The sequence below is a fragment of the Hyperolius riggenbachi genome, chromosome 7 (genome assembly GCF_040937935.1).
Source record: "Hyperolius riggenbachi isolate aHypRig1 chromosome 7, aHypRig1.pri, whole genome shotgun sequence".
Lineage (NCBI taxonomy): Eukaryota > Metazoa > Chordata > Amphibia > Anura > Hyperoliidae > Hyperolius > Hyperolius riggenbachi.
In genome coordinates this window covers 34,238,873-34,262,702 of record NC_090652.1, presented here as the reverse complement: position 1 = coordinate 34,262,702, position 23,830 = coordinate 34,238,873, and the positions used below count along the sequence as shown (strand labels likewise).

Sequence of the window (23,830 nt, the reverse complement as noted above, 5' to 3'; positions counted from 1 at the left end):
TTGTTTAGGCTGGAGTTTCTCTTTAACACTAACCTCCCACTTAACAAGCTAGTAATCATTGTGCCTCCACAAAATTTTCATTCAGAAGTATTGTGGGCAAAATAAATACACTATTTAGCTACTATTTACAGTAGATGGTACAGTTGCTATACAGAAGTTGGGGCCAAATAGCTGGTATGCAGATGGTACAGCCACTACACAATATTAGCTGTCAAACAGTAGCTTTTTTAGATGGTGCAGCCTCTATACAGAAGTTGTGGCCAAATACTAGTTATTTAGATGGTATAGCCACTATACAGAAGTAGCGGTCAAATAGCCACTATATTGTACTGCACCCAAACTACACTGGCTTGTTTAGATAAGTTCTATACAGAAGCAGCAGCTAAATAGCCACTATGTTTTTTCATTGTAAAAAATTGTATTAGGTATTATATCATAAGAAAGAGAGCTTCAACATTAATTCAATGCAGAGATGTAACATAACAAAAAGTTGCAGTATGGGTAAATAACATTAACTCAAATGGTCAATAATGACAGAGCATTCACATAAAAGGCAGAAGCCAGATCAATTCTCAGTAAATTAACTTATTCATGATGTCAAATTCCTAGGCCTACATGGGTATCTTGGATGATCGGTTGTAAATAGGCCCCAATTTACTAAGATCATGCTGGTGATAGTAAGGCAAGTGAGAACTTATCACCACACATCCATTGGTATTTTAAGTGGTAATTCACTAATGAAGCTTGCCTTATTAACATGTAGTGATAAGTTTTCATAGTCAGAGTGGTATCTTATCACTTCAAGAAGATATTAGGAAAAGAAGAAGGCGGTTTACTTCCGGCAAACAGAAGGAGCGATCAGTGTGGCAGGGTGGAAGAGGGGGAGGATAAAGGTGCTGCTCTTGGTATCCACCTCGTGGCAAAAATATCTGTGTTTGAGACAAGAAGAGACAGAGCGCACTCAGGGGAACAGTATAGTAGTAGATTGGGTGAATTCAGAATAATCTCACCTCTAGAAGTTGCTGGCGAACCTGTACAGGAGTAGCCAGCGTGTAGGCTTTTATCCCTCTAGCCAGGGATCAGGCACAAAGGCAGCTGGACTCCTCCTTCACTCAGAGCCGGATTTCTGGCTAGGCCACATAGGCCATGGCCTAGGGCGGCAGCAATTCAGCACTGTTTGGGGCGGCTGAAGAGCAGAAAATTGTGTGCAGCATGTCAGATGACTATCCGTTCATTCGCCCGAAGCCCGACTGGCCGCCATTTGCAGCCTGCACTCTCTCCCTATGACTACTCTACGCTCCCCTGGCACTCCCCCTTTCAACACACACTCTGTAGAGAGAAAGTTTGTTCTGTTTGCGGCCGCCCATAATGGACGGCTGCTTGTGTCTGAGTTGGGGGATGAGGAGACTACAAACAAGCAGCTGTGTATTCGTAGCCCCCGAAAACATGGCCGCCGGACCTTCCCTGCAGTTTAAAGCTACAACAAAATGCTGGGCGCAGAGAAGACACGCTGCTGTGTTTACAAACACACTGACTCCGCCCCCTGCCCTCAGCACAGAGCGGCACGAAGATCAAAGACCCTCTGCTGACTCTTCTGCTGCTTCCTGCGGCTCTCTCCTGCTTGCTTATCCCCATTAATGAGATTAATTAGGACACAAACGCCCACCCAGGGATCAGCTATGGGGACAGAGCATCAGAGGTTTCATCAATTTTGTATTTGGGGAGAATAAAACATATGTAGCAAAGGCTGGATAACTACCCTGATATCTCCTCTCATTCTCTCTTTGTCCCCCACCCCCTCTTCTCTACCACTGTCTCTCCTTTCCTCTACTCTGCGTCATTCTTTTCCTCTCTCGCTCTCCCTACTACCCTCCTTTTTACCACAATTTTATCCTCTTGTACTGCTTCTAATCCTGTTTTCCTTGTCTCCTTTCTTTTGTTCTCCCACTATGTCCCCCCACTCCTATCTTACCCTCTCCCTCCCTCTAAACATTTAGAGCTAACTTATGAGTCTTGGGATGTGCACATTTGGATACTTACATCGGGAGGAGGAAGCCTGTGGATCCTAAGCTTTCCTTGTCCTCCGGTGCCAAGCCAATCTAGCACTCAGACCCTCAAAGTGCAGCTGCATTGCGTCTGCGCAGCAGCAAAACCGCTCAGGCGCCAGCAGAAAAAGCTAAGCCCAACTGAATCCATGCTACTGCACAGGTATTGACTGCTTGCGCCAACATGTAATATAGTGTTGACATCTTACATAGCCATTTTCAGAGTCATGTCAATTGTCCTCAGAGGAGTTCACAATCTGATTCTACTATAGTCTAATGTTCTACTATATTATTATTATGTATTTATATAGCACTGACATCTTCTGCAGCACTTTACAGAGCACATAGTCATGTCACTGACTGTCCTCAGAGGAGCTCACACTCTAATCCTACCATAGTCATAGTCTAATGTTCTCCCATATTATTATTATTATTATTATTATGTATTTATAGAGCACTGACCTCTTCTGGAGCACTTTACAGAGTACATAGCCATGTCACTGACTGTCCTCAGAGGATCTTACAATCTAATCCTGCCATAGTCATTGTGTAATGTCGTCCCATATAGCACTGGCATCTTCTGCAGTGCTTTACAGGGTACATAGCAATTCCACTGACTGTCCTCAGAGGAGCTCACAATCTAATCCTACCATAGACAAAGGCCTGGTTCACACAATGCAACTCTTTCCCTCCCACATTTCATCTATCCAAATGCAGAGTGGGAGGACCTGTCAGGCCAGGAGAGCTCCAAAGATGCCAGATTACCATCATATGCCTGGGTGACAAGTATGGGGGGGGGGGGTGTTATAATATTTTGCGTACAGGTACACATGTGTGTGTGTGGGTGGGGGCGCTTATTGACAGTTGGCCTAGGGCACTGAAAGGTACAAATCCGGCCCTGCCTTCACTCCGATGGTTGTTTGCAGGCAGCGAGCGCCTCTGAGGTTGTACACCCTGTCTGTGTGCGAGTCCGCTATATGCGGTTGCACAAACAGATTGTGGTGGATTTCAAAGCATCAGCTCCAGGAATGAGGGATCTAAAAGCAAAGCTCCATGCTGCTCCATGAGTCTTGCACAGGCAGTTCACGGGCAGTTGGAGTGGTGGTCTAATTGTAATGCAGCAATGTGTGTAGGAAAGAAGAAACGGTGGCTATCGAATAGTGTTGATTGAGGTTTATTAAAATATATTGCAACGCGTTTCAGGAGACCAAGTCCTCCTTTCATCAGGCAAAGAGTCTCACTCCTGGAGCTGATGCAGCTAATCAGATTTGTTTAATTTCAATGGAAAAATGCAACTTATTGATGCCAAAGACCCCAAAGCTCATAAACTTGGTCATTGAGTGACTGTATGTCAAGGTTAGAAACAGCCAAAAACAACTAACTTTTTACATGGGACAATATAAACTGCAGCCATTCTTACACTGTTAATGGCAGGGTTCTCAAACCTGACACAGTTGGTCACTGGATGACTGGGATTAATATTCAGAAAAGTAGGTGGTACCTATAACGGCAAATCAAAATTCACTAAAGGGGCAGAGCCACAAACAGCCAATCAGATTTCTTTGCTGGATAAACTGCTTTCATTCACACAATTTTGATGCCAGGAACCCGAAAGCTCACAAACTTGGTCATTGAGTGACTGTGTGTCAAGGTTACAAACACTGGGTGGAGTCAAAAACAGATTTCCCTGGGAAAATGTAAACTGCAGAACAAGATATTTAGGTAATGCACTCCCATATGAAAAAAGATTTGACATAAATAGTGACTGTAGTACTGGGTGCTGTGTCAAGATCAATATACACTCCTAGTAAAAATATAGGCACGCACACCATGCAAGTTGCATGCAAATTAGATTATATTCAAAAGCGTAACAAAATATACATAAAATATTCCACAGAAATTGCTTACAAAAAACGATCAATAGTACAACCAATCAGAAATAGAAAAATCAGAATCATGTGACCACAGAAACGACAATAATCAATTGTATATCAGATATGATTGATGTCATCAAATGGAGTGAGAAGCACACTGGCACAAAGAGCATAGGTAGTCCATATAAATTCCAAGTTACTGACAGTCCATAAGTTATCACAGGTGCACAGTGTGATTCCAAAAACAGTCTCTTTAAAGCATGACTGCTGAAAAGTTTTTTTAGTTTTAGAAGCATAATAGAGCGAGTGGAGGTGCTGACACCCTCTAACACTACCCTAAACATCAGCGTTTCGGACCAAGTCCGGCATACAATTTGTGCATAGGCGAGGAGGTAGAGACGCTGCCTCTCTACCTCCTCGCCTATACACCAATTGTATGCCGTCTGCTACCCTGCTTAAACCCGTTGAAAAATGTAAACAGCAGCCCTTCTTCACTGTTAATGACAGGGTTCTCAAAACTTGCACAGTTTGTTACTGGGTGACTGGAATTAATATTCAGAAAAGTGGGTGGAACCTATAGAAGCCAATCAATATTCACCTGTTGATTTTCAAATTACTGCCATTCTTGCACGGTTAATGGCACAAGCCTCAAACCTGGTACAGTTGGTCATTGGGTTACTGGGGTTCAAATTTCATTGGGAAAATATAAACTGCAGGCCTTCTTACACTGTTAATGGTAGGGTTCTCAAACTTTGCCCAGATTGTCACTGGGTGACTGAAATTAATATTCAGTTAAGTGGGTGGAGCCTATAATAGCCAATCAAAATTCACCTGTTGATTTTCAAGGGTAGTATTTAAATTGCGCCGCACAACGGGGGGCCCTTACCCCCCAAATCCCCTCTGTCCTCGCCAGGGATCTCTTCCGCATTGAGGCAGGGCTAACGGCTATAGCCCTGCCTCATGCGCGTCTGTCAGCGCGTATCTCCGCCTCTCCTCCGCCCCTCTCAGTGAAAGTAGACTGAGAGGCAGCGATGCGCCGCTGATAGACGCGCTGTGAGCCGTTAGCCCTGCCTCTAGGAGCAGCAAAATCTACGACCAATTTGGTCGTTGATTTTGCAGGGGGGGAATTGGGGGGTAAGGGACCCCCGTTGTGAGTTTTTTACTCGCTTCAGTGTCTCTTTAAATGGCTGAGTGAATGAATTTGAAGGAAAAGTTTGTGAGGGAATGTGGTAAAAAATCATAAGTAATAAATAAATTATGCTAACATTTAGTGTGATTTTTTAATAAATAAAAACAGATTAGATAAAATAAAATAAAGTAAAATAAAATAAGCGCTGGAGTATATTTATTAAATAGTTTAAATGAGTTGGTTAATTTTCAGGCACTATCAATTTGTCTCTGGTCTATTATGCTGGTAATAATTTTATTGGGTCCTAATTGAATGAAATGGAGTATGGGTTCTATTTGTAGGTCTAATATTAATTGTTTAATTATTCATTAGTTGTTATAAGTTATGGGTATATGAGTGATAGTGAACCAGTTAGGGTACAATATTAATATAGGAAGTGGGGTACTGTTCTGTTGTATTCAGAGCAGTAATGTCAAATATTGCACCAGTGTGGACAGGGATAGGTGAGGGAAGGAAGGGGGGAGGGGTGAATATGAGGCAGAGTGGAGAGGAAAAGAGAAGGGGAAAGAAACAGAGTGAGGAGACCTTATGGGAAGGTGAAGTGACGTGAAAGTGTGATGGATGTTTGTGGACTGGTCTCACTGCTGGAATTAGGGCTAGATTAATAGTTATGCTCAAGACATTCGTTGAGTCCTTCTGGTTTGAACGTTCTAAGTTTGAAGATCCAGAACATTTCTCTGGCCCGCAAGCGACTGGGAGAGGCTATTGGGGTACGTTTTCAACAGGTAAATAGGAGAAGTTTGGGATCTGAATTGTGAAAGTCTGCAAAGTGTCTTGAAAGACTGTGTTGGTATACGCTTTTTGAATATTCCTACTATGTTGTACGAGCCGAGCTCTTGTTTGCTGACTTGTGCAACCCACATAATGTTTGTTGCAGGGACAGGTTATAAGGTAAATGATATGCATAGTACTGCAACTTAAGGAGTAGCCAAGGTTAAATGTGTCTTGGGTGAAAGTGCATGTGAAGGAAAGAATTCCCGGGCGCAAGTAATCACATGCTAGGCATGTAGGTGAATAAAATCTCTGTATACTAGGGAGGGTATTGAGAGCAGGGATGGTCATAGTCAGCCAACTTCACTACGGTGGAACTACGCGTAGTTTTATGCAATTACACTTCGCCAAACTACGGCTTTAAAATCAAATATTTGCTTCGTATGCATTTCACAGACTATGCGTTAAAATACGTAGTTACGCGTAGTGCGAAGCGTAGTGTATGCGGATGCTTATGCCCGCATGCAGAAAATTTTACGCATTATTTTTATTTTTTTTATTTATTTTTTTAAAGGCTTATACCGGGAACTCTTCTATGCGTACATTCCCCTTTCCAATGCGTAAATTTGTAAGCATACAATCGCACACGGAAAATTACCCATGAGTAACGCATTCGTAGTTCACTACGCAATACACATGTTAAATACGCATAGTGGGCGTAAGCTACGCATAGCAGTACTTCACTACGCGTAAATTCGTAAGCGTAGTTTTGAAACCTCACCTACGAACTACGATGCGTAGATGCGAACTACGATGCGTACATTCACACTGGCATCAGGGCCGGATTTGTACTTTCCAGCATGTTAGGCCGGCTGTCACCAACCGCCCCCACCCCCATTCTGTCCAACTCTAACTAGTGATCAATGGGTTGAATGGGCTCCCCTCTGTTTTGCTGCCTTGCCCCTCCCCCCTTCCTATTCAACAAAGAAGCAGTGCATGCTCTGGCCACTCCATGTAATTTTGCACTTCTGCCTGGATACACAGCAGCCAATAGTGTTCTAGGCTTGCATAATTCAGAAATGATGCTCATATATGAGCAGCACTTGTCAAGTACACATACCGATAACACTCCCAGCCTCGACTGCTGTGCACATGCATACAGGAGTGTGTAATTACAAGAAGTCCGAGAGGACAGAGTATGCACTGCTTCTTTATCCTCTGTGCGACTAGCTGCAGTCAGAGCCACAAATAGGTGACAGGGCAGCGAAAAGGAGAGGAGCCCATCTAAACCAGAGACCAGGTAAGTATAAGGATCCCAAACTATACACGCTGGCATAGATGTAGTGTAATGCTAGGTACACACAATGAAATTCTGACAGATTTACTGTCAGATCGATTATTTCCAACATGTCTGATCTGATTTCCGATCAATTTTTCAATCGATTTTCCGTTCATTTCTATGAAAAAAACATTCAGAAAGTCTATCGGATAGCAGATCGGACATGTTGGAAATAGTCGATTTGACAGTAAATCTCACAGAAAATTGCATCATGTGTACCTAGCATAAGCTCAGGTGTAGTTTACACAGTGACAATTTAGCACTTAGGGCAAGTTGAGACAGATCTTAATCAGTCAGCAGGAAGTTTTTAAGTTTTGTAATAAAATTATATTTATTTGCTGACCAAAAGAAAACAGTGAGCCTTTGGCTAATGAGCCATCTTCAGACTTTGTTCCTGTATACAAGATGCTAGGGAACACGGCTATATATACAGTCAGCAGGAGATGTATACATTGTTTTGTAAATATAAATAACTGTAATGCAGTTGTCATTCTGTTTCAAAACATCCTGCTTTCACTGATGGCTAACACAGTACAATGCTTTGCTGCTGCTAAAACATGTCAGGAAAGAGTTAAACTGTAGCACAGAGAATGTTGCTGTCATTCCTTAGGAAAGAAAAACAAACCATAAATTCAACAGGTCTCAGGTCTTTAACAGCTCTGACCAAGTAATAAACATCAGTCAGGGGGGGAGGAGAGCTGATAATTCCTGTCCATGAATGTGTACATAAAGAAAGTAATCTGAACTCAAAAGTTCTACTACTTGAGTACATATATTTTTCTTCTCACAGCAGCTTGTATGTCCCCACTCATTATACTGGACAAGTTCCTCAGATGACAACAGATGCTGACTGTCATCACACACACTCTGCGGTGAGAGAGATGCAGGGATCTATGGAATTCAGGCAGAATAGAGCAAAGCAGAAGTGATTTACTTTGACATGTGACCTCTTATCTCTCTAATGGCCCATACTCACGGGCAACTGTTTTGGCCTGTCGCCAGCACACATGAGCGTGTGCGCGACAGGCCGGCGACAGCTCGTTGCCAGGTCCCTCCGCATACACACGGGGGAGGGACCTGGCAACTGATGCGGTGGAAGCTGTCGCTGTTGCTCCTCCCCCCGACGGAAGCCCAATCTAAACCTATCTTGTTGCTGTCGCTAGTCTGCGTACTCACGCGGACTAGCGACAGTTGCAGCAGAGTTGCGGCGGCGACTGTCGCCAGACGATTGAGCGGTTCAATCGCCTGGCGACATCAGCGACGAGCGGCAGTTTGGGGTGTGCGCCTGTGCAACGCCGCATACTCACGGGCGACCTGTCACCGCAACACGCGCGCGCCGCATGTTGCGGCGACAATTGTAGCCCGTGAGTATGGGCCTTAAGTCCTGCGCCCTGCTGAATTTAACATCCTAGGCCATGACCTTTGTTTAAATTATTTAAATGTGATTTCCCTTTAAAAAAAAATGCATCTGAATTTGCGAACACAAATTTTTTCCCGAATTTTGTTACTGAACACGAACCGAATTTGAATAGAATTTGGTGATCGCGATTGAATTTGAATCCGAATTTGCCTCGGACCTGATTTCAAATGTAACCGAATCGAATTTTGGTACATTCAAGCAACCCTGCTCAGGAGAAAAAGTTAATTGCACATGGGCCCCAGTCTCTGAACTTTACACACTTCTCTCCCTCTCTTACCCTATATTTCCTTCCTTTCCTCTTGATATCCTACTCTCTAAAAGAATTCCATCAGTGTGTTACCCTAATTATTATAAGTATTTATATAGCATAATAATACTCTAATGTCCTTCCATATTATTATTATTACTAGTAGACCTAGGCCCATTTAAAAACAGGTTCTAGATCTCTCTCACTGCCACCCCCTCCGCATGTCCGCGTGCACTCACCCGCCACGTGCGAGCACGAACCTGCCCTCTGCCCGCACCCCCCTGGCCCCGTCCTCCTCGGCTACACATGCGCTGTAGCCAAAACACGCGGGACACAGGGACAGGAGGATGACACAGGGACAGTTAGGGTTTTATTACATAGGATTATTATTATTATTATTATTATGTGTATTGCACTGACATCAAAAAAGTATGTCAATATTTAATTTTAACAGCTAAACTAAAACTCTTTATTTCAACTTTCTAATTCCATTTACAATAGCTGCAAAACAGGATGAGGAATATAATAATTTAAGAAGCCGTCTACGAATGTACTTTGGAAGCCGGAAATGCTTTGTGTTTGAACAACCAACATCTAAAACAGACGATCTTAACAATCTGGATAAAGTACATGACAGTGAACTCAGTGCCACGTTTGTGACTCAGACCCAGAAATTCTGTGAATACATTTTCGGCAATGCCAAAGTGAAAACAATTAACGATATTACTGAAGTTACTGGATGCCGTGAGTGAATTTAATGTTATATACTTTTACTCTAAACATTTGTACATGCCAGGAATCTTGTCCAGCACAGATTTTATTAAAAGTAAAACATACGTTCAAAGATTTCTTTAAAGCCCAATTTCACATTTTTTTTATTGTTTTTTGGGAGCATTCCCATGACTTCCTGTCTAATCATAAAATTAGAGCATTTATCCAAGTAAATTAGGTAGAGCCCATTGTAGAAAAGAGTGTGGAAGAGTTAAAACCTGATTTACTAGGCCTAGTGACTCCACCACTAAATTCCCAACTAGTACTACTACCATAGTCTAAAGCTACATACACATGTATGAATATTGTTGCCCATTGGGGCTCAGGAAATTATCCCCTTAACCCTTCTGGCGGAGCAGGGCTTTCAATCTTACCTGTCTGATGTCTTTTTAGCTCCATCCTCGTCGCCTCCCATGATGTGGTCCACGCGACTCTAAACACTTCCTCCTTCCGGGTTGAAAGAGGAAGTGTTTGGAGTCACGTGATGTGCGTGGACCGCATCGTGGGAGGCGCCGAGGACGGAGCTAAGAAGATGTCAGACAGGTAAGATTGCCCCCCCCCCAATCCCCCCCGCACAGTTTGACTGGGAGATAGCAACTATCAGGGTATCTCCCGGATCGGATTTGAGCAAGCCTATTTATGAGTTTGTAATTTTTTTTCTGTTTTCTTTAGGTTTGGGTGAACTTGCAAAAATGTATGTTAAATCCATAAATAAATCTAACTTTGTTTGTATGGAGGAGACAGTTGTTTCTTTGGCTGAGAAAGAAAACAGAAGGGCTGTTGATGAAGGAGTCAAGTACTATGTTGAAACAATGCAAAACATTGTGCTACCCACTGAAACACTTCAACAGTTCTTGAATCTGAGTAAAGGGATTGAAGTAGATGCTCAGAATACATTTCTGAAAAGGTCTTTCAAGGATGAAAAGCATCTATTCCTAGAGAAATACCTGGTAAGTCTCTTATATAAGACTAGCTGATGGCCCGGCGTTGCCCGGATATGTATTTGGCTGCTGTTGGCTCTGCCCACTTTTTCTAACCCTAACACACAATTACTAAATTACTCAATGACCTAGTTTGTGAGTTTTGGGGTTCTTGGCATCAATCATTTGTATTTTCCCAGTGAAATGAAACAAATCTGATTGGCTGTTTGTGGCTCCACCACCTTTCTCAATTTGAACCCCAGTGACCCAAGGACCAACTGTACCAGGTTTATGGTTTGTGTCGTTAACAGTGTAAGAATGGCAGCAATTTAAATATTGCCCTTGAAAATCAACAGGCAAATTTTGATTGGCTTTTTTAGGCACCACCCACTTTTCTGAATATTAATCCCAGTCACCGAGTAACCAACTGTGCAACGTTTGAGAACCCTGCCATTAACAGTGAAGAAGGGCTGAAGTTTACATTTTCCCAGAGACATTTGTTTTTGACCAGTGCTGCTTGGATACCCCTTTTCAAAATCTGGATCCGATTCAGATCCGGATACCTAGATATCCGATCTGGGTCGGATATCCGATTTCAGAATTTTGCAATCCGAATCGGATATCCGACCTCAGTATCCGGCGGATTCGGATATCCGGATAGAAAACCGGAAGTGGCCTTTAAATTGCTTTAAAAAGGGTTTTTAGGGTAAATGAGGAATGTAGCATCATTATTTTTTAAAGGGGTTCATACTAATTGATGATGTGGGGACTTAAAATCCCCCCCCCCCCCAAAAAAAAAAATGGCTGTCAATTAACATCAGGACTAGGTTCCAGGAAGCGGTTGTACTGCCGCAGTTGGGGCCTCCCCACAACTTGCACAGCACAGACCCCTCCCAAAAAAATTACACAGCTATTGTGTTCAGAGAATCACTATGGCACCTAGTGTTGGTACCACGGCACAGGTAAAACATTAAAAAGGAGAGGTTCCAGAAAGCGGTCGTAATGCTGCAGTTGGGGCCTCCCCTCAACTTGGACAGCACAGACACCTCCCAAAAAATTACACAGCAATTGTGTTCAGAGAATCGCTATGGCACCTAGTGTTAGTAGTACCATGGCTGTAAAAAAACCTCCAAGTCCTCAAACTCCTCCTCCTGCCGCACAGAGGTGGACTGTGAAGGTTGCTGCTGCTGCTCCTGCTGGATCAAGGCTGCCTCTCCCACTTCCAGCAGAGCATCGAGGGCCTTGTCTAGCATGCACACCATGGTCACCCACTTACACAGCGACGCATGGTCCCGGCTGACCATGTTGGTGGCCTCCAGGAAGGTTGCCAGCACCAAGCACACAGCTGCATTTTTCCCCTCAGCAGGGCGGATGATATCCGGGAGGTGGGTGGTGCCGGTCCCAGACAAGTTGGCCTCCATGGGGCTTTGGCCAGATAGTGGTTGACAGCCCGCCTCTGTTCAACCAGGCATTCCAACATGGCCAGGGTGGAATTCCAGCATGTTGGAACGTCTATGATGAGCCGGCCGGCTTCCAGGGACACTGTGGCACCACCCAAGTGGCAAAAATTACCCACGGTTTTCTTTGACGCTCCCAAAAGAGTTTCCATCCCCTGGTAGGTGCGCAGGAATTTCTGCACCACCAGGTTCAGGACGTCGGCCAGACGGGATGTGGGTGAGGTTTCCCCGGTGGATGGCGGCAACCAGGTTTGCCCCATTTTCGGCCACCACCTCTCCGATTTTCAGGCCTCTGGGGGTCAGCCAACTCCTCTCCTGCTCTCCAAGCTTGGCCAGGACATTGTCTGCCGTAAGTTTGTTCTTCCCCAGGGTGACCAACTGCAGCAGCGCTTTGCAGTGGCGAGCCTTGACGCTGCTGCTGAGGCGGGGGTGTTTGGCGGCGGGTTTGCCAGAGGATGGAACCGGATCAGAGCTAGAACCTGCTGCACTTCCCCTGACCCTGCTGTGGGGTGGCACCACCCACTGGGATGATGATGCTGCTGTTCCCTCCTAACCTCCTTCCACCAAACTGACCCAGTGCGCCGTGAAGCACAGATAGCAGCCTGTCCCGAACCTGCTGCTCCAGGAGTCCACGGTCACATGGACCTGCTCACCCACCGCATGATCCAGCCCATGCTCCACGTTGGCCTTCACAAACTGGTGCTGGGATGGCCGTGCGTGCGAAGTAGTGCCGGCTGGGGATTGGCCAATCTGGCCCTGCACACTGCAGGAGCGCACGCATCTAGCTCCCCTCGTGCACAAGCAAGTAAGGGAGGAACTGGGAGGACATGGTCCGTGCAAGCAAGCCGTTCAGCTGGTGTATGCGACGGCTGCTGGAAGGATGAGCCCTGAACACGAACACTCAGCAGGGTCTGGTGGTGGTGGTGGTGGCGTTTTTGGCTTGCACGGGAAGCCGAGGAGGGAGCAGAGGAGACCACTGAGGAAGACTAGTTGCCTGAACAGGCCTCAGTGTCGGCAGGAGTGGCAAAGTGGGTTATGGTGCTCTGACCACTGCAAGTGCCACCGCCAGCTTTCTTCAGCCTCTTGAATTCTTCGTGCTGCGGTTTGTGTTTATTGGCCAGATGGTTGATGAAGCTGGAGTGCTATAGTTGGAGGGGTTAGACCCTCTGCTCATCTGCACATGGCACACATTACAAGTTACAAACTTGCTTTCAAGTGAGGGCAGATGAAAAAACTGCCATATTGGGGACTGCAATTTGCCCTGCCCCTTACGTCGCCAAGAATGGGCTGCTGCTGCTGCTTTTCTCCCAGTGGTGGTTGGGGCCTGGGGTTGAGTGGTGTGGCTGGTGGTAGTAGTGGCAGATGGAGCATCAGGCTGTTTTTCATGCATTCCTTGCCCACTGCTGCTCCTGCCAATCCCTGCAATGCTGATCCTTCGTGCCATACCCACTGAATCATCCTTCTCCTCAGAGTCAGAGCTGACATCCCCCTTCTGTGTATGGTAGTTCAGGTCCTTCACCTCGTCATCAACATCAAACTCCTCCTCCTCGAACAACTGCTAGGATGATGAGCCCGCCCCAAACTCCTCTTCTGCTGACACATCACATCATTGATGACGGACTCCCCCCCCCCCCCCAACAATTACTGTCACCATCTCAGACTCTTCCACAAAGGCCATTGCATCCAGAATGTGTTTTGTAGGGCTGGTGGTGGCCTGCTCGTCATCCACCATCAGCTGCATCACAGGCGCAGCGTCTTTCTCCTCCAATTTGTGCCGCTGACCCTGCTTGAAAATGGCCGCTACACGCTGCTGCGTCTCTGCAGTGTGACCCCCTCTAACAGCTGGACGGCCAGCGGGTAGCGGCGAAATGGAGACTGATGCGGCAGAGCTGCTGACAGAGGCCACAATGTTGCTCCCTCTCCTCTTGGCCTTGCTGACCCTCCCCTGGCTGCCAGTGCCAGACATAGTACAAGCTATATGTGATGTCACCGATGATGTGGGGTACTTGTCCTTTATTAATATGGGGCTTGGTCTGTGAATCAGCACAGAGTGACAGACAGCAGAGTAGAACAAGACACACTGACAATAATGCTCACTGCTCAGTCAGCACTCAGCAGCACAGCAGCACTGCAATAATCTGTAACACAGTCCTACTGACTCTCTGTCTCTAACAACTAAAGCACTGCTGCCAGTAACTACACAATAACACAGTAATCCACCTACCTATACTGTAGCTACTAGCTAGCTAAGGCTATTAGCAGGCCACGCAGCCAGCAACAGAAGGCCTGGACTGTGCACAGCACACACAGACACAGGACCTAACTAGCAGCTGCTGCAGCTCAAAGTCTGACTGACTGACACTAACAAATTACACAGACTAGCTAACTACAACACAATATAACAGTAGTGTAGTGAAGGTGTTTATGTGTAAAAATGCTGGGTTTATCACTCTGATAATGCACTTGCTTTAGCCAAACACACTGGAGTTGTCTCTCAGTAGAGTTGGGCCGAACGGTTCGCCTGCGAACGGTTCCATGCGAACTTCAGTGGTTCGCGTTCGCGTCCCGCAGGCGAACTTTTGCGGAAGTTCGGTTCGCCCCATAATGCACCATGAGGGTCAACTTTGACCCTCTACATCACAGTCAGCAGGCCCAGTGTAGCCAATTAGGCTACACTAGCCCCTGGAGCCACTCCCCCCCTACTAAAAGGCAGGCAGCGGCGACCATTACGGTCACTCGTGTGCCTGCATTAGTGAGAGTAGGGCGAGCTGCTGCAGACTGTCTCTCATAGGGAAAGATTAGTTAGGCTTAGCTTGTTTCTGGCTGCATACCTGTTCTGTTCAGTGAACCTGCCACTGCATACCTGTTGTGTGAACCCACCACTGCATACCTATTCTGTGAACCCACCACTGCATACCTGTTCTGTGAACCCACCACTGCATACCTGTTCTGTGAACCCACCACTGCATACCTGTTCTGTGAACCCACCACTGCATACCTGTACTGTGAACCCACCACTGCATACCTGTTCAGTGAACCTGCCACTGCATACCTGTTCTGAGAACCCACCACTGCATACCTGTTCTGTGAACCCGCCACTGTATACCTGTTCTGTTCAGTGAACCCGCCACTGTATACCTGTTCTGTTCAGTGAACCCGCCACTGTATACCTGTTCAGTGAACCTGCCACTGCATACCTGTTCTGTGAACCCGTCACTGCATACCTGTTGTGTTCAGTGAACCCGCCACTGTATACCTGTTCAGTGAACCTGCCACTGCATACCTGTTCTGTGAACCCACCACTGTATTCCTGTTCAGTGAACCCGCCACTGCCGTCACTACACAAACAGCTGTTTGTGGTGCGTTACACAGTGAGTTTGGTGTGTCAGTGTGAAGCAGTACCTTAATTACACTACCTGATTGATGTATACACATGCAAGATGTTTTAAAGCACTTTAGGCCTGTCATTTAGCATTCAATGTGATTTCTGCCCTTAAAACGCTGCTTTGCGTGAAATCCAGATTTTTCCTGGGGACTTTTGGCGTGTATCCCACTCCGCCATGCCCCCCTCCAGGTGTTAGACCCCTTGAAACATCTTTTCCATCACTTTTGTGGCCAGCATAATTTTTTTTTTCAAAGTTCGCATCCCCATTGAAGTCTATTGCGGTTCGCGAACTTTAACGCGAACCGAACCTTCCGCGGAAGTTCGCTAACCCGGTTCGCGAACCTAAAATCGGAGGTTCGGCCCAACTCTATCTCTCAGTGGCAGTCACAAAGCAAGGATGAGATTCTCATCATGGCCCCCCTCCTTACATGCAGGAGGGACTGGCCAAGGTTCCTCTCTGTGATTGGTTGCTAGGAGCCCTCTGATTGGCTCAATGACGTCATGGACGTCATCTCCTTGGTAACAGTACCCAGATTCAGATATCTGACTTGTAACCGCGGATATCTGGGTATGCGACCAAATATCCGTGGTTTGCGATCTGGATTTGGGCCCAGGTATCTGGAATCCGAATCCGGTCGCATAGCTGAAAAAAGTTAAGTTTAACGGTTATCCGGATATCCAGAATCCTGATGAGCAGCACTGATGGCCACCTTAACCCATGTATGAAGTGTGAATAGCTGCCTGATGGAATGAGGCTAATGACTGGGGGAGGAGGAGAAGGGGGAAAGCCAAGCGTGTGAGGGAACCTGCCTGATTAACAAAGAAAAAAAAGTGACATATTCACTAAGCACTTTAGACTAGTCTACAGATGGTTTTTAGTCTACTGATGGTTTGGTCAGTTGCATCAAAAGGGAATTCACTATTACCAAATGATTTAGACCTGTTTTTAGACCTGGTCTAAACCATTCAGTAATTAGGTCGGTGAAGCAGGGGAAATGATCAAAAGGTGCAATTCACAAACGAGTAGCTATGACTGACATCCTTCTCCTCTGATGAGCCCTCATCTGCATACAATTAAACTCCTGCATAATTAATTCAAGAGGTTCCATCCTCACATCTAAAATACCTCACAGAATTACTTTACCTACAGAAATCAGCTGGTCTAATCTCTGTCAGAAAAAGTGGGCGTGGTTACTCCTTATTTGCCTTTGTGAATTGTGTAATTACTGAATGTTAGACCAGGTCTAAAAACCGGTCTAAAACATTACACCAAGCCATCAGTAGACTAAAAACCATCTGTAGACTAGTCTACTGCTTAGTGAATTGAGGCCATAGGGACAGGAGAAATGATAAAAGCTAGCTTACAGGACAAGAAGGAAGAGCCAGGCAGCCCTGCTTCAGCAGCTTCAAGCCACAGGCTCCTGAGAAGGAAGAAGGAGGGCAAGGGAGACAGCTGGTCACTCAGCTGCTTAGGATCAGACAGCATGCTGCAAGTGTGAAAATGGTGAGTGGTGACTGCTCTGCATAAACTTTTTCCACACATAGCTACCTGTCTGCCATTCTCTTCTTCCTCTCAAATTTCTTGGCTTGGCTTCTCTGCTCAGCCCCTCCCCCCTCAGTATCAGAGTGGAGTGGACTCAGAGGAGGGGAGGGGAGCTTTCCTCTGTGCAGAATGCTGCAGAGAGCGAAGGACAGCATGGTAGCAGGAAGATGATTACAGGGCAACAGCTGATCTGCTGCCAATGTGCGCCATGTCTGCTATACTTCCAGGATGGCCGGGTGGGCGGGGAGTTCGCCTGCCCTATCTTGCCCTATGCTGCAGATTCCCGTGCGTCCCCATGCCGCCCCCCGGTAGCCCAGGGATCAATTAATAGTACCATGGTTCCCAATAATTGATCCAAGTCCCCAGCAGAAAAACCGACGACTTCTCATCAGAGGTCGCGGTCTTTCTGAAAAAAAGAAAAAAAACAGTTTCCATCCTCTATATGCTTCCGGGAAGCTAGGAGGACTGGAAAAAAAACTCACTGTGGCCATCTTGTGGCCAAATAGTAAAACTACATCTACAAACATTTTTTTTAATACAATAAACACACATTATCACATTTAAAATTAACTGTGTATTTCCCACACCAAAAATTACCTCATTAAAATTTTTAATGAAAAAAAAAATTATAATAAAAAAAAACAACAACAAAAAAACAACATAAATAGTTACCTAAGGGTCTGAACTTTTTAAATATGCACGTGAAGAGTGTATATTACAACCAATTTTTTATGTATAAGTTTGTAAATAATGATGGACGCGAAGCTGAAAAAATGCACCTTTATTTCCAAATAAAATATTGGCCCCATACATTGTAATAGGCTAGATAATAATCAGGGATATACCAAAGACACGGAAGATCAAAAATTGAAAAATTACTTTTTCTTTTTTATTTGCAAAAAGGTGCAGAAATATGTACACAAATTCTTTAATCACGTAAAAAAGTGCATATAATTGATTGAAAAAAAGGCAACAACATCGATTTGTTTCGGGTTGGTAACCCTTCTTCAGGCCTTTAAATATATAGTGAACATCTGCACAGTTGGAATACAAGGTAGAAACTCATCTGGTCAAATATAAAGCCAGGGCAGACCACCACAAGATCAAACAAAGAGCCGCATGGAGACCGGACATCCAAACATCCAATTTTTGATCTTCCGTGTCTTTGGTATATCCCTGATTAATTATTTAGACTTTGAGCTTGGTGTTTGTGGTGCACCTGCAGGGATTTTTTGTATATTTTGCTTCTCCCAAATACACAAACTACTAATACATTGTAATAGGGACATAATTTAAATGGTGTAATAACCAAGACAAATGGGCACATAAAATCCATAGGTTTTAATTATGGTAGCATCATTAGCATGTAATATTTTAAAAACTAAAATGGCCACAAACTGAGAAATAATTAATTTTTTCTATTTTTTTCTTAATTTTCCTGTTAAAATGCATTTAGAAAAAAATAATTCTTAGCAAAATGTACCATCCAAAGAAAGCCTAATTAGTGATGAAAAAAACAAGATATAGACTAATTCATTGTGATAATTAGTGATAAAGTTATTAGCGAATAAATGGGAGGTGAAAATTGCTCTGTTGCTTAAGGTGAAAAATCCCCGCGGGCTGAAATGGTTAAAGAAATTGTAGCTGCAGAGATGGTCTTAAGGTTTTAGAAGTTCACCTGCCCATTAAGGCCTATGGGTATCGTCACAAACAGTCGGTGCACAAATTTAAATGATAAAATTCTCAAATGTGTTTGCAAAATTTTGATGTTTGCCCATCCCTATACACCTGCTTTAAGTGCCTTTTTTGCCAGGGATGAGCAGCACATACATACGCTTTGGCATAGCCGGTGAGCTTCAGTGCATTTAATAATGTTGTAAATCTTTAATCTTGACCAAGGGCTCCTGTAACTTTTTCTGTTCTGCAGACCTTTGTACTTTTTATATTTTTTGTACTTTTTATATTTTTTTTATATGGAGATTGGGAAACTCTTTTGCTGCATGCATACATTGCATATAATTGTATAGTTTGTGCTACTCCTCCCCTTGCATCTTTTAGTATAATACCCTGTGAGCCTGCATAACCACACCCACCCCTAGCACCGTTACCAAAAATAATCAAGCAGATTGCAAATATCAATATATTCCAGTCAGTAGCTAGCCCTAGGGGTACACCTTAATGATAATTGACAATGACTTTGGTTGCCTTTGACAATAGGGCAACCAATTAATGGTTTTCCTCTGAAGGCTCGCATCACCACCTTATAAAAGACCACCATAGAACCAAAATGATGGCCAGGTGGAGAAAGGTTCTGCTTACCTCTACAGATTTTTTCATTACTGCTACACTGCTTTCAAAAGTTTTAAAGTTTAGAAAATTATCGTAAGAGAACAGAGGCGCCAGCAGGATAAAAGGTAATAAAAATTTTAAAATTTGCTGGGAGGCAGTGGTGGACTTACCTCCAGAAAGCAGACTCAAAATACTGTCTGAATTAAACAAATAAATGTATTATTGGTACCCCAAAAGATGCAACGCGTTTCGCATGCACAGTCCGCTTCATCAGGCAATAAGGTAGGGGACAAACAGTAGCTCAAACAGTAGCTCGTCAGTAGCTCTGTAGACACAGAGGCGCTATCCGTGCTACTGACGAGCTACTGTTTGTCCCCTACCTTATTGCCTGATGAAGCGGGCTGTGCCTGCGAAACACGTTGCATCTTTTGGGGTATCAATAATACATTTATTTGTTTAATTCAGACAGTATTTGTTCTCTGTTCTCTTACGATAATACTGTGTCCACCCCTGGTGGAGGGGTGACCTACTCCTACTTTTCTGATCTACACAGAGCGACATCTTAATCCTGAGTGAGGACAGATCTAATCTCCTCACCGGCATCTACAGTGGTTGCCTAAGAGGTAACCCATGTTTGTGAGTATATTCATCTCACACATTTATCCACGGTTTCCAATACATACTACACTATATTGGGCTCTCGGTGGTTCTTATTTATAATTAAAGTTTCGAAAATGTCTTTTGCCTGACTTTGATTCATATCCTGCTTAAAGCGGAATATAACCCTGCATTTCAACTTTGCTCTAAAACATTATTTACAGTATATTATATGCAACCAGCATTTTTTTTTTTACTAGACCAGCATTGGAAGGGTTACACAGGGCTTTAAAGTCCCTAGAGATTTCTGCAGACGCATCCGAACTTCAGTTAGATACTTTTTGTTTACAAATATGTATCTTTTAAGTGTTTATTGTGACTCATCTCTCTCACTGAGAAGGAGCTTGGAGGACAGCCAAAGAGTGTGTAACTGTTTATCAATAGATACATCTAACTAAATAGAATGTAACTATCTGAACGTCTGCACGGAACTTAAAACCTCTGTGTTTAACCCTTCCAATGTTGGTCTAGTAAAAAAAAAATGCTTTTTGCATATAATATGCTGTAAATAATGTTTTAGAGCAAAGTTAAAATGCAGGGTTATATTCCGCTTTAACATAAGCTTATTTGAACAATTATATTAAAATGGCTACAGAAAAATACTAGATAAGCATTACATTTAACAACATGACTAAATTTTCTGTTATAATTCCCTGCCAGGAAACGATTAGTTTAAAGAGAATAGAGTTTTCCAACAAGAATGAGCAGAAATCTCAAAAGAAATGTGAAGTTCTTATTAGAAAACATTCAAAGCCACTCGACAAAGCTTTGGATGCACAAGCGTATTGCAGAACTGGTGGACATGCAATCTACAAGCAACAACTTCATGCTGTAGTAGAAAGATATACTCAGGAACCTGGAAAAGGTGTAAAGGTTAGAAAATGTAAATAATAATTCTAACAATGTAGATTGTGCTTTGTAAAGCGCTGTGGAATATGTTAGCGCTATATAAATAAAAAATAATAATAATAATTGTTTTATGTTTACAACAAAGTTGATTAAGGCCCCATCCACACCACAGCGATTTTAGTGCATTGTGTTACCCTTTCTGCTTGCAAGGTGCTGCTAAAGCAATGAAAGTCAGTGGAGCATTTCACACTTTATACAATTCAATGCAGTGTGCCCAAAGTATCCAATCTGATGCAAAATCTGCAATGCTTTACAAACCAAATTCTATGGCGATGCAGTGGTACCGGAAGTCATGCATATGGTGACACAGATTTTTTTAAAATGTTGGCAGTTAATTTGTGCACATCTTGGGCTTGATTCACAAAGCGGTGCTAACCTACTTAGCATGTCTAAAGTCTTTAGACGTGCTAACCAGGGTGCTAAGTAGGTTAGCACCGGATTTCTCAATCAGATCGCGCGCTAAGTTACCGCGTGCAAAGCTTTGCGCGCGCAAAGTCCTATGCGCGTGCTAAGTCCCATAGGCTCTAATGGGCACTTCGCGCGGAGTGTGCGTAAAGCTTTACGCGCATAAAGTTTTGCGCGCGTACAGTTTTGTGCGTGAAAAGCTCCTTTAGACGTGCTAAGGGGGTTTTCACAGGCAGGCTAACAGTTAGCACCGCTTTGTGAATCAAGCCCCTTGTTTGCTAAGTATAAACGGGTCTTTTGCATCCAAAAGCATGGCAGATGTACACTCTTAGAGGTTGCAGTGTGTGACTTTGACATCGACCTTATCATCAAAGTCCAGGCTCACTGTGAACTGTACGAAACCGGACATAAATTATATGAGAAGTATGCCATGTATGGCACACTGTTTGTTACATATTGACATTATAGGTAGGCTTATTTTAACCCCCTCCATCACTAGCCTGCCAGCGCTACTGTTTGGCTGGCAGGCAAGTGATTTTATGATCTGGCCAATTAAATGTTTACTAGCCGACCCGCGGCGTAGCATACGCCGCATAAGGGGGTAGAGGGCAGAAAGGGGGTATTGGGCACAGCGGTGGGGAGGGGGGTTGGACCCCCCCCTCATCTGGGTCCCCCATGTGCACTCCCCCTCCAGCTTAAGCTCAGCAGGAACCCCCCCTTCCTCACCTGGGTCCCCCATGTGCGCTCCCCCTCCAGCTTAAGCTCAGCAGGAACCCCCCCTTCCTCACCTGGGTCCCCCATGTGTGCTTCCCCTCCTGCTTGAGCTCAGCAGGAACCCCCCCTTCCTCACCTGGGTCCCCCATGTGTGCTTCCCCTCCTGCTTGAGCACAGTAGCAGCCGCCACTATTAGTAAGAGGCAGCGGGCGGTGATGCCTCACCTCTTCCGTCTTCCAGCGTGCGTTCCACTGTCGTCACTTCCTGCAATGCTGCCCACTGTATTGGTATAATTTGCCTTTTTAAAACAGAAGGCAATCTGCAAGAACTCAGCTATAAGTGAACATTTGTGGTTACCCACAATGCACTGCTACTAAATATGCCAATTATTCCTTTTCACCCTTATTAACCTAAGCAAGCATCCAGAACCACTGGTGTATAGCAAGCCTATAGCTTTAAATTTTACGCAATCATATCAAACCCACATGTGACAGCCTGTTTCAGACTTTCAGTCCTCATCTGTACATGGCAAGAATTGATATGGTTGTATGAGATAGGGCTTGGACCAGTACAACAGAGTAACCAAGCAGCTCAGGGCGACCCAAACCACTCGGAATGTATAGGGGATAAAACACACCAAAAAGACCTTCTACTAAGAAAATCAAAGCTTGGTGTAATTTGGCTTCTTAAAACAGAAGAAAATCTGCAATAATTCAGCTATCAGTGGACATTTGTGGTTACCCACAATGCACCGCTACTAAATATGCAAATTATTCCTTTTCACCCTTGGTAAGTCAAGCAAGCCTATGGGCCTGATTCACAAAGCGGTGCAAGCTGTTTAGCACGGGTGTGCTAAACAGTTAGCACGTGAAGTGCTGTTCGAGGACTTTTGCAGCGAAACGCGGCACTTTGCGCGCGCAAAAGTCCACAAACGGCACTTCACCTGCTAACTGATTAGCACACCCGTGCTAAACAGTTTACACTGCTTTGTGAAACAGGCCCTATAGCTTTAAATTTTACACAGCTATATCAAACCCACATGTGACAGCCTATTTCAGACTTTTGGTCATCACCAGAACATAGCAGGGATTGATAAGGCTGTATGAGATAGGGCCTGGACCTGTAAAACGCAGTAACCAAGCAGCTCAGGGTGACCCAAACTACAAAGAATGTATAGGAGGATAAAGAGACCAAAAAGCCCTCCTACTAAAAAAAAAGAAAAGCTTGGTGTAATTTTCCTTCTTAAAACAGAAGCAAATCTGCAATAATTCAGCTATAAGTGAACATTTGTGGTTACCCACAATGCACTGCTACTGAATATGCAAATTATCCCTCTTTGCCCTTGGTTTGATATGACACTACTTCTTCTTCTTGCTTGGACCGGCCCCTTCTTCTTGCTTGGACCTGCCCTGGGGGCAGGGCGCTACTTCTTCTTCTTGCTTGAAGGTTGAGGCACTTACTCTATTATATATATAGATAGTACACACTGTTTAGTAAACAGCATGTATTGTACTGGCTGCCTCCTCCTCTAGTGGTCTCCTTGCTCAATCGACCACCAAAAAGGATGGCAGCCCTGTAAGTAACACTGCACCACACACTTTTTAAGCACACTGACAACCTGATCGCCCTCAGTTCCCCTCAAATTGCTGATCTTTCCTGTAATTATTATTATTATTATTATTAAGTATTTATATAGCGCCGACATATTACGCAGCGCTGTACAGTGTATATATATATATATATCTCTTGTCACTATCTGTCCCTCAAAGGAGCTCACAATCGAATCCCTACCATTGCCATATGTCTATATTATGTAGTGTAAGTACTGTAGTCTAGGGCCAATTTTAGGGGGAGCCAATTAACTTATCCGTATGTTTTTGGAATGTGGGAGGAAACCGGAGTGCCTGGAGGAAACCCACGCAGACACGGAGAGAACATACAAACTCTTTGCAGAT

The 23,830-nt window shown here is 44.3% G+C and overlaps 1 protein-coding gene across 1 annotated transcript in view; it reads left to right on the top strand.

Annotated features, from left to right (window-relative positions):
- LOC137525969 (guanylate-binding protein 1-like) overlaps window positions 1–23,830 on the top strand; it is an 88,577-nt gene that overhangs the window by 45,904 nt on the left and 18,843 nt on the right. Inside the window, exons 5-7 of the mRNA XM_068247180.1 lie at window positions 9,327–9,569; window positions 10,269–10,546; window positions 20,508–20,720. Coding sequence (XP_068103281.1) covers window positions 9,327–9,569; window positions 10,269–10,546; window positions 20,508–20,720 — 734 coding nt within the window. The remainder of the gene's footprint in view (window positions 1–9,326; window positions 9,570–10,268; window positions 10,547–20,507; window positions 20,721–23,830) is intronic.